The sequence below is a fragment of the Tenebrio molitor genome, chromosome 1 (assembly GCF_963966145.1).
Source record: "Tenebrio molitor chromosome 1, icTenMoli1.1, whole genome shotgun sequence".
Taxonomy (NCBI): Eukaryota; Metazoa; Arthropoda; class Insecta; order Coleoptera; family Tenebrionidae; genus Tenebrio; species Tenebrio molitor.
The window spans coordinates 18,744,257-18,764,549 of record NC_091046.1 but is presented as its reverse complement, the minus strand read 5'-3'; the positions used below and the strand labels follow the sequence as shown (position 1 = coordinate 18,764,549).

The 20,293-nt window shown below is 35.4% G+C and overlaps 1 protein-coding gene across 1 annotated transcript in view; it reads left to right on the top strand.

Moving 5' to 3' along the window:
• The window catches only part of LOC138128902 (heterogeneous nuclear ribonucleoprotein U-like protein 2), a 44,919-nt gene extending 29,036 nt beyond the window's left edge, over nt 1-15,883 (top strand). Inside the window, exons 12-14 of the mRNA XM_069045138.1 lie at nt 1,658-1,831; nt 8,943-9,235; nt 14,797-15,883. Of these exons, the coding sequence (XP_068901239.1) occupies nt 1,658-1,831; nt 8,943-9,235; nt 14,797-14,952 (623 nt within the window). The 3' untranslated portion in view covers nt 14,953-15,883. The remainder of the gene's footprint in view (nt 1-1,657; nt 1,832-8,942; nt 9,236-14,796) is intronic.
• The last annotated feature ends 4,410 nt before the right edge of the window (nt 15,884-20,293 follow it).

Below are 20,293 nucleotides of genomic sequence, written 5' to 3'. Positions count from 1 at the left end.
TCACTATAGTTTAATTAATTTATATGATTGAAATTCTAACAAACCAATAATTGAACAATGAATACCATAAAACGATACACAGCGAAAGGAATAACAAAAACAAAACACTTTTTGAACGATAACGGGGTTACCTCCCCTAAAAATTTGAACATGGACTCGTCTGACGACAACGCGTTCGTGCGCATTATGTACTTCTTAGGTGAAATGGTCTCTAAGAAGATTTGAACCGTTGACCGGCCATGCTGCCTCAGCGGCGTACTTTAGTGCTCTTTTGTGATTTCTATTGGCAGTATTCGTTTCGTTGTTTTTCGTGATTTTTAGGTTGTTTGCTGTTACATGCGCGATTAACTCATGAATCCGAAACTTCGATTGGTTCAATCTGATCACGTGCTCAGTTAATCTCACATTTGATTACGGTTAACATAATTTCGCTTCTGTAAACTGGCCCTTAATGTCTGTAACAATACTATCAAATTTGCATTGTTTATTTTAATTACAAATTTGAGAATTTACTATAAATTATGTACATACTTAATATTTTTTTAAATAGTAGGTACACTTACTTTCAAATCTTTCGCGTAGAGTAAGGTCTGACATATAACATTTGGTGGGGATGCTGTAGACGGAAAACAGTCGGACGAGTCCGTCTTTCGTAAAATAGGGGTGTTCAACAGATTAAAAGTCAGCTGATTGTTACTATGACAGCTGTTCTCTACTATGACCGGTTTTGCCACGCCACTGGAATATTTTGTCCGCACAAATTTCCCCCACCAAATGTCATATCTTAGGCCCGCCTTACTGTACACATTTAAAATTAAGTAACAACGATTTTGCAAAATGTAAGCAGTGTGAACGGGTAATTTTGAGATGCTAAAGATGACATTGACAGCAATTTAAAAAAAAATATGATTGGTCTTCTACTCACGGTCCCTTTTTGTTCCCACCTCATCTTTCCTTATTACTTGTAGAACGGTCCTTTTATTTAGCCCATTATGAGTAGCAACCTTTCTTATGGACCACTCCTCTTCTAATTTGGAAAGCATCAAAACTTTGTCTTGCTCTGTCAGTCGGGGCATTTTGGCTTTTCAAAAGTTTCAATGTCAGAGTTGATTAATTACAACCCTGATTTAATACAGCGAAAAATAGGTGTATGCGAAAATTTTGAAAGCAAGTGTACATTCTTCAATGAGCGCATAATGATGACTATTATTCGAGAGGATGAAATTTCCAATACGAGCCGTAGGCGAGTGGTGGAATCGTCCGAGTGAATCCGATTAAACGCGAGTTGAAGACTATACTTTCTCCACGACTTTACTAAGAAAAAACAATCTTTGAAAATGTAATTTAATTTCAATTTTAATATTTGACAATTAAAGTTGTGTCTTGTTGAGCGGTTGGCTACGCGATGCGCGACTTATTGTTTACAAACGCATCCGGTTGACAATCTGCTGGTGATGGGATGTGATTGGCCGGACAGCCATGAGTTTCAGTATAATGTTCTATCACTGGGTGTAGAATTGATATTCTTTCATTGAATATCCAACAAGAATGCATTCATTCTTTAACAGTCGTGGAGAATTTTTTTTATTAAACCAAAAAACAACTTACTTTTCAAAAAATTAAATCCTATGTAATAAAAAATGATTGTATCTCGAAGGTAACGATTATCGAGGAGGCAATTATCGTGATAGAAATTATCATAACAATCGATACGACAGAGGACCCCCGAGACAGGGTAGCTGGAATCCCCCACGGCCTGGAGGTTGGAACAGAGACAGACGGGACAACAGAGGACCCCCGATGGGTGGTCCCCGAGATTGGAGAAACAGAGGTAAGTGAATAAAAAAATTAGATGGAATTGTGTTCCATTTCGTTATATGTATGTGTGGTTAGGAAGTTTGGAAAGGGGTTAAAAAGAACTGAAGAAATTAAATGATAAAACTCATTGACTGATAATAATGAAAATAGTTACAGCAAGTTAAATTTCCCTCACAATATTTAAGCCAATCAAATCGCTTAAATTTTCAAAAATCAACCAATCAGAGCCAAATAGGCGATAATTTGCACGAGTGCATTTTCCGATAATTCATCTTAATAAAAAATTCGAGATCCAAATACCGAATTTTAATTTTGCTTGCTACTTTTTCATAAGAATAACATATTTGGGTAAATATTGTTCGGAAAATAGTCCTCCTAATATCCCTAGGGCATGTCAAATGGTCGATAATTTAACATGCACTCGGGATGTTACTAATGAAAATCCCTGCATTATGTCATATTTTAATATGGAAATTTAATTTTTAACTTGAGTTTTATATGACTGTAAATTGACTTAAATTTATTTGGAAATGGTTTTCTGAGACGAGTAAATTACCAGTTATTCAAGATTGCATTATTAGGAAGCTTATTATCAAAATATCTATATACAGTGTCAACTACCAAACTTGGCCATAGGGATTTAACATGAAAAATCATTTTTGCATGATTTCTGGCACCTGCACGGGATGTATGATAATTCTACCCGTGTTAGGCAAGAAGCAAAAAGTTTTTTTTTTAAATTCGATATATTTTTCAACATGGTCCCATTTTAGCTCGATACACTTAGCCCAACGACTTTCTAACTCTTTCAAGCCCTCCAAAAAGTAGGATTTGTCAAACTGCGAAATAGGTGTACTCGATAATTTTGAAATTAACTGTACTATTCCTTCCGGACACGGAATCTTGGCCACAACTGACAAATATCAAATATGTGTGAACTGGCCTTTATTGAATATAACCCAACTTTTGACTCGATAATGCCATTTCCCTGCTTTTTTGATGTCACAAGAAAAACTTCAAAGTGATTTTTAATAATTGTCGATTGATTAATGATTGATTTACATCATTCTTTTTAAATGTCTAAAAAACGTGGGCCAAGATTAGTACCGTGTGAGCAACAAGTACTGATTGAGTTGGCAATAAATTCTGGTGATTTTTGGTGACTTTTATGTCATGTTCCAACGAGAAAACCATTTTATTAATAAAAGATTACAAAAACCAAGACGTTTAAATTTGAAATGTATACCAGGTGTTAATATTGTCAATAAAACAAACCGAAATAGGTACAATTCACAGTCTTGAAAATTTTATGTAAATTTTTTTTTGACAACTGTAACAGTTATTGTTGCTCACCCTGTACAATTGTATAATGATGCATCAAGTTTTATAAACGCCTTTTTAGTCACGAGTTATATGCCATACTAGTTCTACGAAACGTCAAATTTCCAATTTAATATGTGTCCCAAAAATTTAAGCCATGTTTAAAGAAACTAACTTCGAGCGTGATATAATCGTATTTAAAGCGACGTTTTATACACTATTTGTCGGTGCAAAATGTAGTAGTACAATTGCGGCCACGGAATTTTGGCCGTCACTTGTCATTCCATTGACATGAGATGTAAAGCGGCCCTTACGTATTCCTAACCTCACTTTCTGCTATTTCAAGACTTGGCATTTTGACGCTGACTGACTTGCATGAAAACGCGCTTCCTCATTGCCTGCAACAAGTCAGGCACACACATATTATACATGTATATGCAGGAATAAGGCAAAAAGATTCATTCCCCTCAGATTTAAGACAAGACTTTCTTGGATCTTCTTGAATCTTAGCTCTCTGTAGTCTGGGTAAGATCAAGATCAGTGCACCCTAACGCAGGTGCACATGTGCTGCATAATGCCTTTCATTAAATAAGCACAAACATGCCTTCCTGCACATAATGCGATATCTTGTAAAACTACTTTAAGAAACGATCAAACAGTGATATTTTATTAACCTAATGTTGACAAAGAGAAAGAAAGCGTAAATAGGTAGGGATGATAAATATAAAAATAAAATAAAAACAATAAATAGGTAGGTATTAGAAACATGCAAAGAAACTAGTATTTTGTAACTGCCCCATTTGCGTCTAAAACTTTTCTTAGTCTATTGGGCATGGAAAGGCATAGATTTCTGATGTAGTCCTGAGGTAACGCGTGCCATGCATCAGTGATCGCAGTAAGGAGTTCCTGTCTATTACGATAAATTTGTCTCTGTTTTTGCAAATGCCTTACCAAAAAACCCTACATATTCTCTATCGGGTTCACATCTGGACTACGACTGGGCCAGGCGAGGACGTTTATATTTTGATCCTGGAACCATGTTGCTACCCTATGAGACGTATGCACGGAGCAGTTGTCCTGCTGAAAGATAAAGTTTTGATTGGGATAAACCCTAGTCACTGAAGGGCGCATCACATTTTCCAGGATCCTAATATAAACGACAGAGTTCAACCGCTCTTCTACATGGAGCATTACCCCAGGACTAACAGCAGAAATTCACCCCCATACGTTAACAGAAAAGCGACCGAATCGTTCAGTCGGTTCAACGTAGCATTCATCATATCGGCTGTTTCGTGGTCTATACACCCTAACACGACCATTGTGCGACGACTGGAAGATCTTTTCGTCTGAGAACACAACCTAGCAGCTGCGTGGTTTCGAAGTTCAGTATTCCTCAGACGACGACGTGAGGTTTTGACGGAGCCCGGGAAATTACTAATATTCACTGCTGCAGTAGCAGTAGTAAAAAGACTGTTTCGTATCACAGTTAAAAGTTGTTCGTCTTGATTACGTATAGAAATTCGACGTCCCCCGGAACCTGGACGTCGTTGCACTGTTTGATCTTGCCTCCGTTTTTTAATAATTGCACTTATCGTGCTTCTTCCTATACCCAAACGTTCCGAAATTTTAGAATATGATAGACCATCTTGGAACAGGGATATTATTTATCTGCACTTTATTAAAATAGGGTATTGGTGCCATGTTCGCAACTATTTGAATGAAGAATGACAGTGACAAATTTTTAGATGTCAATTCCAAAAGTCAATCATAATGACAATAAAGCATGGACTACATCCATTTTTTTTGAATTGACATGAAAGTGACGGCCAAAATTCCGTGGCCGCGATAGTACTATCGCGGCCAAAATACTTTGGTCGTCACTTTTTGACACTTCAAATGTAAATCAAGTATTAATGTCAATATACATGACAATTTCAAATTATTCTTGTCAAAAATATGGCACCTTCAGTTTTGGATAAATATAGAATCGTCTTACTTGCTTCTGCAGGTTGTCTAAACCGTGACCATGTTGATCTTTTGCTTTTGAACCCTGCCTCTGCAGCTGGGATTTACCCCACCTGTATGACACTGATAGATTAAAATAATTTTGACAACAGTAAAAAATAAGGTTAAACATCCTAAAGTTCGCTTTACAATTGAATATCATTTATGTCACATTGACGACCAAAGTATTTTGGCCGCGATAGTACATACTTTAGAGAAGGGAGTAGAAAAAATAATTCAAGTGCTTCTGTGGTTACTAATGTAACGTTTTTTATCAACACCACAACTTTTAAATATGATGGACAATGATTGTAACACAATTCAATTTGTTATAATAAATGTCTTCAATTTCGGCGAAAATCCCAAAATTAATATCGTGCTAAGACTTGGCACCGATACTCCTACAGCGTGAATTCGAAATACGTTACAATCTTAAAACCTCAGAATCTTCAGAAAGAGAATGAACTGAAAATGTGGTTAAATAAACTAGCCAAAAATGAATATTGTAACGCGCCCTTTAGTACCGCAGTAGCGCCATAACGCACCACTCCGCACGCTACCCCACTCCCAGTAATCTTCACCACCCACTCGTCTTGCGCCCTCGCTATCGGGCTAATAAAAGTCTGGATCATGGACGAAGAACGCCAGAAGACCTCTACCTTCTCATCTCTTCTCTACTGCCACCCAGAGGATCTGGTATTGCGATACACACAAGTGCTCTTTTTCCTATTACCCATTTATTTACCAATATACTCACTTTGTAGTCAATATATTAATCTCACAACTTGTCAGTTTTAATAACCGGCTACAATAGGTAATTTTTCCTTTTTTGAATTTTTTGTAACTACAGTTTAAAATTTGTAATGAAAATATACATATACACATTAAATGTAATGTTTCAAGTACCTGTAACATTTCAAATTTATCTAGCGTTTAAGAATACGTGGGAGGATTGGGGCTACCTTACTGCTAAACCTGCTTTAACAGTACTCTCTCATCAATTGATATGTGTGTCATAACAGCCACGGCCGTTATTTATTAACGGCATTCCATATCATATTCCGTTGCTATGGTATTACGCAATTAAGCCACAGATCATTCACTCGTAAATGTTATTTTTTGTTCGACACTGTCAGAATTTGATAATTTTCTCCTATGTGAACGGATTTTGATAAATGTCACAACTTGTCAAAACGAAACGTCAAGCTAATTTTAAAGGTTTTAAGCGATTTGAAGCCTTTAAGGGACTCGTCGAACAAAAAAACGTTGTATTCAACTCGTTCGTGTGTAAATTGGGCCTTTTTTGGCACTCGTGGGCCTTTAAAACGCTCGTAACGTAAAAAAGGCCCAATTTACACAGAAACTCGTCAAATAAACTACTATTTACGAATCTTCAAATATTAAATGTTCATGGTATCATGAAAAGTACGCCACACGGCCGATACGCAAAACTTGCTGCATCGTCCCGAATTTGTGCTGCTGAATATGGGTGTGAAAAACTTCGTTAACAAAACTATTCGCAAAAAATCAGGTTGATCGACGCACTTTTGATTTGTCTACTCACAAAACTCTTGCCGGCGAATGAAATCGTTTGATTGCTGAACACGATAGGAGTGCTAACTGTCGGGTACTTGTGGACGGGTTTTCTTCCAGTCTTTAAAATTTGGAGTTCGAGGTCTAACATTCGCCGCGTACACTCTTGACCCCTGTCCACACTTCTCGGTCGAAAAGTACCATTTTCCCGTAGACGCTGTACAACAGCCAGAAATGTTTGCGAATGCGCAACACGACGAGCCGGAAATTTTTCGCGATACAAAGCTTGTGCCCTTAATGCAACACCATCTGCACTTCCGTAGCAAAGTTCCATATCGGTCATTTCACCATTGGTATAATTTTCCATGATAATGGCACACTGAGACGCAAAATTCGAAGGAAACAATAGCCGAAGGTCGCACTGAAGGCAACTAATCTGCACTTTTTGCACCTTTTTTGTGTTGCGCTTCGATAACTTCTTAAATCTTACTATTCGTCCTAACGTGATATCAGTGGCGTGTTCAACTTTTGTGCTTGAACTGTACATGACTTTTCTGCCCTTATGCGGACCTATTGCGCAAAACTGAATGCACGCACGTGATCTTCACAATTGGTCTGAAGATCCTGGGGTTTTAAGATTGTGACGTATTTCGAATTCATCCTGTATATCATAAATGAGCGCCAACACTGGAAGGTTAACCGTCTCTTTTTAGCATGTACACTTCTATTCAAAAAAAAACCTACAAGTGGTGAGCCTAATTTTGGCTAGATTGCCATATCGTAAACCTATCTTTTAATTGTTGTTATTAGAAACCTGTAACAAAACCCGTGATGATAGCTGGATTTGATCGATGTACAGTTGCGGCCTTTGAAAACTCAGACACTTTGACAACACCAAACTTTTGGCTTTGTAAATGGTATTGAAAGTGACGTTTCTCAAAATGTCACTCAAACATTATCCACATTAATTTCTCTCGCAATGGCTCTTATACTCACACCGTCCCTCAGTCTAACACATTTTTGCCAATCAGATAATTGCGGCATTCCAAAAGTTACGCGCGATTCCGATCTAATATGTCAAAAACTGACACTGACTTTATAATCTTTGATGAAAATTCTGTTTACGCTAATCAAATTTCGGAATTTGTACAGAGTGTTTAAATCTTTCCTGTCTGAGATTTCCACGGCCGCAACTGTATTCTTCAGAAATTTTAATGTGTATAAATGTTTTGCCTTATTTATTAGGCAAGTACCTATTACCAATTACTACAAACACAATTCAAACTTTTATTCACAAATTTATGGAAAAAGGCAACTCAACAATCTAACAACAATTTAAAAATTTATAAAAAACAGTGTTCACACATTTGACATACATACAAAATGTCAGTAATACGTTTTCTTGGAAACGATTAATTAATTTTATCCCCATTTACAGTAGCCCTCAATACGTGTACGCTTTTTTTTTAATAGAAGTGTACATATTAGAAAATGTATTATCTATGGATTAACAAACTTGTATCTAATGATATTTATTAGTTAAAACAGTACCTACCCGACTAAGCAATACTACGCTTTAATATGAATGTTTCGGCTTCAAGTACTTACTTGCAGTTTAAATTACTTATTTTTGTTATTGAATGTGAGGTTGTAAAAATTAAAGTAACAACGTCTATCTGATAAAGTATTATGTTAACCTTGTGATTGTTCTAGAAGATTAGTTTATTAATACTAAGATCTTGGCTGTAGTTCCAATAGGAAATTGATTAAGGTATTTAATGTATGCAAACAAATTTTCTTACAGTACAAATTAATTTTTTTTATGCTGATGATGTGAATTACTAAAGTAAGTTATTGCTATTAAAAAAAACTATATTAATTTATTTGAGTACAATTTTTTTGTTGTTGCTGTGCATTTTTTTCTACACAAAATATTGGAAATTATGAATTCTACTTGATCTTTTATGATTTCAATAAGGCAAAATATGATTTAATAATGCAGCGGTTGCAATTGTAATAGTATTGTTTCTTATGGGCGAATAAAGAAAATTGTTGAAAACAAATGTAGCATTCGATTTGAAAAATTCGCCAACCATTTGACTGTAATTGTACATACATGTGCAGTGTGAAGCGTGAATTTTGTCCTTCGTTAAATTCACTTCGACATTTGTCATGTATAGAAACCCCCATAGTATCGTTAAACATTTTAGGTTACTTGCAATTCTTTTACTGATTATTCTAATTTTTAAATTTTATTGTATATAAAGGTAACAGCCGAGATCGAGGCAGCAGAGATTCGCACGGTCAAGGAAATAATTACAATCGAAATCGTAATCAACCAGGCCGCGGTCCAGGAGGAAATTGGCCATCTGGTAGTTGGGGACAAAATCAGGCCAATTGGGGCAACCAACCCTGGGGAGGACAAGGTTCATGGGGTCAAGGTGGTTGGGGCAGTCAGAGTAGTCAGAACCAGTGGAAATACGGTGGCGGAAGTCAGGGATATGGAAATTATTCGAATTGGAATTATTACGGACAGTATCCCCAGAATTGGGGTTCTCAAGTAAGTTTTTAATGCATTTATCATATAAAGTTGAGTAAATGGTAGCATATTCACTGGCATTATTTTATAATAAATGTAAGAAGAAATACAGGGTGGACCATCGTATAACATATTTGCGATAAAACCATTTTTTCTTCAAACGTCCGTAGTTTATGACATTATCCTGCTGCATTGACAATGCTAAAGTGTCACTTCATTGTCATGGCATCTAACGAACTGACGAGCGGCAGATAAGGTTATTATCTCCGCTGAGAGCGGCAGAAAAAGTTATTATCTCCGCTGAGAGCGGCAGATAAAGTTATTATCTCCGCTAAGGGCGTCCGTGAAGTTATTATCTCCGCTGATGAGCGGCAGTAAAGTAAACTATAGTTCATTTCAGAAATATATGCAGTGACGTCACGTTTGAATCAAGAAGTCGACATGCCGTTCGTCCGTATTTGACATTTGACAGCAAGACATAATGAGTTGTTTATGTTACCACCATTGTCAAGAAATTATAGTATTTTCTAGTGTTGGGCATAATCGATATATTTTGATAATCGAATAAATCGAAATAATCGCTTTAAATAATCAACATATCATTCGACTCTCTTATTATGGATGATGCGCATGCACAGACGCACGTCAATAGTTCTATGTTACTCAAATCGTACGGTTGGAAGTGAGATACATAGAGCGACCATCTTAATAGCGCACGTAGCAGAGCGAACGAACTTATTTGACATGTGTTGAAAGGAGATAGCTGCATACACGTAGTTCGTGTTATAAACTGATACAACTGCATATATTTTAGAAATAGACTATAGCTAAATCATTTGAAATTCCTACCTGGTTTCTTAACATGTCTTAAATAATTTGTTATGAAGGTTTGAAGAAAAAATAGTATATGTTATTCGGAGCAAAAATGGTTTTATGTGCTTTGGCTGGTTTGTCTGCCTCACTGCGTTCGGCAGCCAATCTACCAGCCACAGCACATAAAACTTCATTTTTGCTCCTCATAACATAATATACTATTTTAATTGTCAAAAAAAAAATTGAAATTTAGAAGGCACAATCTTCAATTTACGATGTACGAAACGGCCGAATAATTTTACATAAAATAAAATAATGTGAAATTTGACTTTAATAGCGTTTTATTATCGACTGTAATTACACAAGAGGTCTTTTTTGTCCGGATAAAATTGATTTTTTTTACGATAATTTGGTTGCTTGGCCAATTTACCAAAAAGAAACCAAATTAGAGTTTAAAAAATGAAATTTTATCCTGGACGAAAAAACCTCTAGCGTAATTCGATGAGATAATTTAATGAATAATAATAGGTAGGTAATTATAGTATTGCCGTTATAACTTTTTATCTGCTCCGCCCACTAAAATTGATCAATCAGAATCAAAGCCAGATTCAATCTGTACAACTTTTCATCACATTTGCCACGTAATAAAGTTAAGGTTAGAATTTTGCTGTCAAGTCCACAATTATTGTTTTAGGTTTTAAAAAATAAAATGTCATTAAGACAATTCGAATGTCAGAAATTTTTACTGTGTAAATCAGATCGTCTTAACAACCTATTTGATTGGTAACTAAGAAAATGAAGTGGGCGGGGCAGATAAAATGTTACGTTGTCCTTAGTATATGAAAAATTGAATTGGCCATTTTGCACTTCAATTTATTACAAGCTGTGCCAATGTTTAAGATTGTTGGTTCGTTATCATAACAACAAACAATAATCAGGTTCGAAAAAGTTTGCCATGGAAGTTTAAGCATATTTTATCCAGATGCAAAGTTAGGGCTAACTTTATCCGATGTCAAAGTGACAAATGCATCTCGGCTTATGGGATTTTTTATACATGAATTAAATTATCTGTAATAATTAATTTGAGCACTAATTGCATCTACGGATACCGCACTGAATCGTTTTTCGTTCATTTTTACCTGTCATTAGATGGTCTCGGAGAAAAAAATTACCTGGGGTAGTACTCAAAATATTTGTCGGAGACCGTCTAGTGATTGACAGGCACAATATGACAATAAATTTCTTTAAGTAGGGTCTTGGTTCGGTTTATTTAGGGCTTAAGTCAGAATTCCTTAGGAAGATACAAAAACTATACTACCCCATATACAAGCACTATACTTTCAATCTGGAATATTGACCGCAAATTTCTAGGACGATTAGAAACATGGTTTATTGAAAATATGCTATACGATGGTCCACTTGTATATGTCACCCCGGTCACAAGGTTTTCATACATATTTAAAACAAATTTTTAACTACTTAATCTGTTTAAAAGTAAAATATATCTTCAATTGTCAATGCATGTGCTGTATTGCAAATTTACAACTGGTTTAAATAAATTATTAATAATCAAAATCTGTACGCGATTTCGCTATATGTACTTATATGTATAAAAAAGTACTAAACTGTTGAATGATGAGGTTATGGTTCGAATTTAAAACTGTCGTAGAGCGAGACATTCGAAAAAGAATAGTCAAAAAGCGGAATTTGCGTGTACAGTGATGTGATCAAAAAGAAAACAAATCAGAGCAGCGTTACAAATTATCTGTCATGTCGTACTGGAATTCTATGCAAATCAGCGTTCAATGGGTGTAGACAATTTGTGGTCTCAAACCGTAGAGGGATATGGAGGGAGCACTCTTTAAAAAAGTGGTTACGACCGCGCTTTTCTGTAGACCTAATAAAAGGTCTCCAGATGAGCCGAGCGAAACCGAAGTTAACGCAGATATTTCATCTTTCCAGTGGCGTCCCTTTAACTTTTTTTCTGGGGACGATTTTTGTAGGAATTGTAGGAAGACGAAGACGACCGTAAATATTTAGTTCAAAATAAAAACAGATCAGAGTTATACAATTGAAAAAATACAAAGACAATTCACCAACCGGTTCACGTGTAAAAAACCAAATCCCAGTAAAATGACGGAACACCGACACCTATGAAGCATCTAATGCCCAACGACCCTCGTCACGAAATTTCACGAAGTACTGGCGGTCATTTTAAAAGGCGTCACAAAAGGTCTCCGCAGAGGTCTCGCGACGTGCCGCTTATTGCCAGCATAGGCAGTGCTCCCTCCATATCCCTCTACGTCTCAAACGCTATTTTATAATAAATCATACCTCATGAAATTTAGACGTTGGAATGATTATAATTGTGCATTTTATTATTATTATCTGATAATGGATACAATTTATAAAGTAAACAAGAGCAGCATTTTACTTTTGTAAGAATGGGTAATTTACCAGTTTTATTGGCAAACGCGACGCCACTGGTAAGTGATTTTTACTGGAAATGTCAAAGAAACGTTAACCTTGTGCTTTTTGTTAACCTAGAAAACAACTTTTCGATTTGGACAAAGTTTACACACGTTTACTGTAGCCACAACTATTCCAGAATAAGTGGTAAAAAGGGTTTTAACATTGGAGATAAAACATTAATTATTGATAACTAATTGGTTTTTAGTTATATTTTTCGAGAGGTAGGCAACCAATAAAACGACTGCATAGCAAGTCAATCTAAGACAAACTTTTCGATAACACAAAAGATGAGGTATACTCCGTACTCTGATAGATTGCACGTTTTTTGACAGAAGACAGACCCAGAGGGTAGTGTGGCGGGAATTAATCTGCAGGGATACAACGGTTTTCAACATAACGTGAAACAATTGAGATGGAGAGTTTAGTATTTTTCACTGCGTTATGTTTTGGAACTAGAATTTAAAAACGTGCAATCTATCAGCGTACGGAGTTATAGCACTCTTGATTTGTTTTCTTTTTGATCATTCGGTGGATATCGTCAACGAAAGAACAGCACAATGTATCGTGGATATAGAGGTAAAAATCGTTAACTAACATTTTCATAATTTATGTTTTAATTTCTTTTCTTTTCAACAATACGCTCACATAGGGGAGGATTCACCAACGCCAATTAAAGTTAACTTTAGGTTAAAATATACGAAAACATTGTTATAATAACAATAGGTAACCAAGCATTTTAACCTACAGTTAACAGTGAATCCGGCCCTTTGGTAAGTATTAACATTGATCGTAAAAAACACTTTTTGCATTATATTTATTTTTTATGTCAATTAATTATTATTATTTCGTACGTTACATATTTCAAAATTATGAAAATGTTAGTTAATGATTTTTACCTCTATACCCACGGTGTGATCAAAATCTGCGCAGATTATTATTACCAGTAGTGCCGCAAAAACATAACTATGGAGCTGAATTGTAAAAAACAGAACCAAAGGTGATATTTAATTTATTTTAACTCCTATTAACACAACCGATAGTGACCCTGTTACCGGGACAGGTGCCGGTATCCCTGTCATCACTGGGCCCGACCGAAGTAACTCCTTTACCGTACATGCGTCACCAAAATCTTCGATAATTAAATTGTTTCAAAAAGAACTGTTTTCCTAATACAGTAAGTCGATTGGCGATAATATAAAAACACCTGTGAAAAACACGCAAAAGGCTGTCATCGTCAGTTCACGGACACCTCAAAATAGAAAATCAATGGTCTGAGAAGTTTTGGTTTTGTGGGCATTTTTATTGCTGTGCCGTTATTTTTTTGGGGTCAGTCTACTTTTAGGGATTTATGGGAAATTGGTCTCTATAATGCATTCATTTTTGTAATGAAGAACTAACTAGAACTTTTTTTTTTGTTAAATTTGTTTACAAAATATATGAAAATTCGACAGTTGGCAATGATTTAAAATGTCATATTATTGTCACTGCCAAAATGAATGAATTTCCAAAACGGAGTAAAGCATCAATAAGCAAGCAGACGAAGCAGCACATTTTAAAGGCTTTCAACAAAATTAGGAAAGAAATTACTCATGGAGACAATGGAAACGTAAATACGTAAATTACAAAATTGTAGAAGCAGTGGCGAATGTTTTTTCGGTAAATCCTAATCTAAAATAAAACTCTTCCTAAGTGCTGCACAGGCTTCAGTCCTAGAAGTATGTATAGAATTTTAAATGAAGGACAAGAACAAGGCTTATGTGGAACTTTAGCATCCATGACATATCCACAAATATTGTTAATTTGGTTGAAGATTCGGATTCGGACTTGGAAAACAGCGACGATGACGAGGATGAGTAGCAAAATGCAAAATTATTTCATTGTTACGTTCAACTGCCTTTTCGTATTTGTGTAGTGCAACTTTGCTTTTTTCTTCAAAATAATTAAACACATTTAGTTTCACTATACTTTGAATTGGACCAGTCTTGACAGAACAAATGACGTGACTCATAACCTAACTTTTTAAAAGCCCAAATTCGCGGTAAAAAGATGTGTCCACAAGACAAAAGTTACTAAATTTAGTAACTCTAGTTCGTCATTACAAAAGTGAATTGATTATACATTTGCCGTCGTTTAGAGTCGAGTTTTCTCAGTGTGGACTTTTGAAAATTAGTTTCGACAGTAATACACAAATATTTTGCCAAGACTAATTTATTTGATGATTAAACCATTTTGAATATGTTACCATTTCAGTGCCGATGTGAGAATTTGATGTTAACTGATCACATATTTTAATTTAGGGTCAAACGCATTCAGTCGGTAATGCATCGGGATCAAACGCCAATCAATATGGTCAGTACTCTCAGCAGGAATGGGCGCAATATGCACAACAGTATGCCCAACAAGGACAAAATACAACTGGGTCTGCAATAACTCAATCTACTCCTCAAAAGTAAATGTGTTGCCTACACTCACAAATTAGTATTTTAGCAAATAGTACCTTTTATTATTAATTCAGGTTTTAGATTTGATAGTTACAGCACGTTAGTGATTGTAAAGGAAAACTTTTTTGTCATTATTTCAACACCATTTTTCAACATTAAAAAAATATATTTTTTCCTTATTGATACATGAACATAAGGGTAACTTTTCTACAAATTTAATCAACGTATCTTACGTGCAATTAATTAAGTTGTAATAAACATTGGTTTGACAATTTATTAACATAAAAACTGATCATGATAATAAATTTTATTTTTATATAGCTTCTAATATATATTGAGGGTGTGAAACTTTATTTTGAATTAATGTGTTATTATAATTATGTGTAAATAAAAGAATTATGTTTAAAACATAAGAATTTATTTAAAAAGTTGTATTTACATTGTTCAGTACCCTTCAGAATATCTGAACTTAAAACGGTACCAAATAGACAGAGGTCTTTATAAATCATAAAGAATTTTTTTAGGTGTGGTATATTTTTTGTTAATAGTGAGCATATCTATTTAAGTTCAGATATTGTTTTATTAAACAATAGGTTATAAGAAAATTTTATGATTGAAAGCTGATATGCTCACTCAGTTGCTGCGTTAGCATTTATTTGAATTTTACTGTATATACATTTAAAGTACAACTTTTTTTTTTGCATAGCTTCTATTGTAAGTATTACATACTTTCACTTTCTTAATTTTTAAAATGTCTGTGTGATGTAATGTAATATGTATTAATTTTGTGGCGCAATTTAATGTAAAATTGATCACACAGACCATGACTATAATTATTTTTTTTAAATAAGAATAGTGTGGAATATAAGTGTAATATAAAATATATTACATACATTAATGTATTTACTATAAATTAAAACATAAATTTATGATTTTCTAAAAATTTGTGGTTTAATTTTAATGATCCTTCTTTGTTTCGTGGTATTTTCGAGTGTCCTAGACTTCCAACAAATACAGGTGGTCCCGATATAACCTGCCAAAAAAATTCTGGACCATTAGAAGGATCTAACAAGTCCAGAAAAGCCATTTTTATTAGGTCCAAAATAATGGGGATAAATTAACCCCGACCCACACACATTCGACGCTGCTGACACAAAAATACGTAGGTACGTAGTCAGGAATTAATTGTTGGTGTTTGTAAGGACGACAGTATCTAAGCAACATATCTGAATCGTTTGTGACAAATCTGACAAATTTAATTAAATTAATGACATTTATTGAAAAGGCTGTACATTGTGTGTGTGTGTTAATTCCCGAATCGCTGCTCCCCCCGGGACTTGGATTATTGCTACATACAGAATGAACAAAACATAAGAATACATATATACCATTCACGATGTTTTGGCATAAGGGGAGGCTATGATTTCATTTTTTAACGTTGGATACATGTTTGATTTCTGTCAGCTCTGCTGTCACTAAAGTGCCTGACATGCGGACCTATCAAAATGAACGTAACATGTTGCCGAATTTACCGTAATTATAATTAAGCGACTTTAAAACGTATTGATGGTGTTTGTATTAGACTGCATGTTGGAGCGGCCGGTCCAATTTAGTTTATGACGCCGCTTCCAATATTCCTGTCGACAATCATCCCCGGTGCCGGTACGTTGGTGGTCTCTTTCACAATAGTGGGAAAGTCCCGCCATCTGGCTCATGCACATCTTGCAAAAGACCACCAGCGTACTACCCATGACGGAGAGGGGGTGCGAATTCACTTTTGTACATTTTCGTTAGTTTTAAGTTAGTTGATAAGCAAATGTAGAACCAGAAACACCAATACATCTTTGCATTAATCTGAAGCATCTATCCTCATTTTGAAATCACGGTCCACATTGTGCGAAACCCCTACGCGTAAAAAGAAAACCCTACCGGACACGCAATTGGCGTGTCATAGGTTCAAACTCCTGGGTGCGGAAACATCCGTCAAACTTCGTAGGAGGCAATTGAACCGAAACACTGCAGAATATATTTTCAGTAAGTTACAATGAAGTCAAGTTTTTTTTTGTGTATAAATTGAATCGTAGGTGAGTTCAAGATAAATATGTAGCACGGATAGTGAAGAAAGAAACAACGACCCAATTGAAGTGGCACAGGGGTTTTGTAAGACCTATTATAACTTCGCGATAGAGTTGTGAATTTATGGCTTGATCCTGTGATTGATATTGTGAAGAACTTATTTCGGAAGATTGGGCAAAATTAATGTGAAATCTTTCATTTGAAAACGTTCTTCCTTTAATAATTTCATTAGGAGAATCTGACTCGGAATTTGATTGGAATTTTGATGCAGGTAATGATGATTCAGAATTTACTAATGAAATTATGGAAGTTGAATAGTTTTGTTTTGTTCTTTTTTGTTATAGACGATGGGTGTGTAAATATTTTGCAGAAAGATTCGAATAAAGTAAGGCTTAATAAGTAGGTACAAGATTTTATCCAATCTAGTTTTAGGAATGTTTTGGTTAAAATGAAAAATTCATTGAGTAGTTACTAACTGGTTTTAAGACACTGTACAGGTGGGTTGTGGGTTATCTAAGTGGTGCATAAATTAACAGGAGCCCGGCCCTACTATTCTGTAGTATGTTCAAGTCCGTTTCCTGTTTTGTTAAATTGGATTAAAAATGTGTTAGTATTGTTCTATTGCAAACTAGTAAAACTGACAACAATGCACTAAACAATGACGCAGTTTATAACCTTAAACTTAGAAAACCATAACCTAATTCAACAGACAGCTTTACTGCCAACTTAAATGCACTTTTTCCATGGCCTCCCCTTATGCCAAAACATCGTGAATGGCATATACTATTTACAAAGAACGATCAAATTAATTTGCAATCGAGTTATCCATGAATCCGAAATCGTATGTCGTTACTCGAACTCCACGTTCCAATAAACACAGCTTGACAGGTTAGATCTCGACATATTAATCGGAAAAGACATACGGATTCAAATCCATCGATGACTCGATTACAAATTAATTTGATCGCTCGATATATGTACTTTGTTCGATACCTCCCTAGAAAGTGGGTCTGTATCCATGGTTATCAGTAGGTGAAGGTTTCACTTTCGCTCACGCATAATTGAAATTCGATTTTATGAAGAATTTGTATATTGAAAATAATTACATATTTTATACCTACATTACATCTTTCCGCCAAATATTCGAACCTGCACAAAACGGGTACAAGAATGGTGGTGATCGTCATCGAAGTGTAGGTAGGGACCCTACTCTGGTGGTGATCGTCATCGAAGCGGAGGGACCCTACCCTCCACGGACTCGACGTTGTGTTTTTCTTTTGGCGGAAAAGGTTCGGAATGCAAACGATGAGGGTTCCAGTTGGAAAATAAAACACACATGTGAGGGACGCAAAATACCTTTTATTGAAAAATGCCTGGAATAACTTTGATTAAAAATGAAACGACTCCAAAATAACAGAAATTAAGTTTAGCGAGGTAAAGTAAATTAACTAGCTGAGGCCATTGCAAAGACAAATAACAAGATTAAGGCGGCAACACTTAGAACCAACTGAAAAACGGGTAAATGACAGACAAAATGACAAGTTAAAGTTTGCACAAGTATAGTGTTCCCATTTATAATTTGGTTTTACTACCAGCCCTGTTGTCAGGGAGTTAAATACCCCGACAATAGGCAACTACCGCTATAAATCCTAGGACTGTGAAAGAAGGTCTCCTCTGTTGTCTGACCAGGCTACAATATAATTACAATTATTGCACTGCCATAAAACCAAATTATAAATGAGAAAACTATAAACAAATTATAATTTGGTTATTACAGACAGGGACGGGTAAAAACCCTCTTGAAAACCGTATCCCAGGTATTACTCATATTTTATAATTCGATTAATGACAAAACTATGCTTAATTAGTGAATACAAAATCAAGGTACATCATCGGGGGCTCAGAAGCTGGTGGCAACAAACTCTCGGTCGCGAGGGGACTCGGAAGAATAATCTGAATCGAGTTCAAGCCATATATATACCGGGTGGGGCATCGTATACGCGCACGCGAGAAATCGCGACTTCTAATTAAATAAAATTGTTGAAATTTTTCAGACTTACCTGGCTATTGGTAACGTACATTTCATAATTTTTTGATAATTTTTCACTTACAAACAAAGCAAAAAAAATTAAAATGTAAATTTCAACCAAAAAGTCAAATTCTGATTTTTATACTAACCTACCCAGATTCACTTCCTATAATTATTTACAAAATCTACGGAAAAAAATACCAATTAGATTTTGAATTAAACGCAGTTTTACATTTCAACTTTCAAAATCATTTTTATTTATGACCTGCTACTTGTGCTGTCGTAAATTTAGGTGACAATGGAAACTGTCAATTTTATGGCAAAAAGGTTTAAACCGATCGGCTATACCTTTGTTGGGAAATTATACCATTGTGCCGTAAATCACCCGTCTGGTTTACGTTTAAATAAAAAAGCGAATTATTTATCTAACCAAGTCAAAATTTGTAATTGTCGCACCAAGGTTTGATGGGCTAGCAGATACAGATTCATTTAGTGTAAAATCTTTATAGGTAAATTAACAGTTAATTTCAGAAAACTAATAAAACTGTTACGGCCTTATTTATTAACAAAAATTTTTTAAAAAATTCTCAAATATACCTTATCAATAATTAGTCAGGTATATAAAATTTAGCCAATTTTATTTCATTAGAAGTCGCGATTTCTGGCGTGCGCGTATACGATGCCCCACCCGGTATTACTACTAGTAATATACGAGTATACAGGTGATTTACGAGGAGTAATGAGCCCGACGGAATAGAAAATGCAACCCACAATACATTGCAACAAAAAGCCGGACATCGAAGCGGTAAATGTCCGGGTTTTTCTCCTGATGAATTGCGGGTTGCATTTTCTATTCCGTCGGGCTCATTATTCCTCGTAAATCATCCTGTATATGGTTCAAGCAACCGTTATAGATGCTCGTGTTAACGAGCGTCGTGCTATGTTTACCGACAAATAACCAGTGATAGAAGCGACCCGGTGGTTTCACGTAACATCCCAGAGCCGCATCGAGCAAGGTTATATTGGGGCCGTAAAAGTAGTTACTCCTAATAAGCTCCCCTTTTGTGTTGGTTTCAGAAGCCACATGCCCCTGCAATAAATCAAATTTTAAAAGCGGTTGGGTGGATTCACCAGGTCCGGGTTAAGGGAGAATCTTTAGTTTTATTATTTTTTGAACCGAAGTATATGGTACCCTGGTTAATTCACTGGTCTCCTTAATAGGATTAGAGCACCCTCTTGCGACTTGAG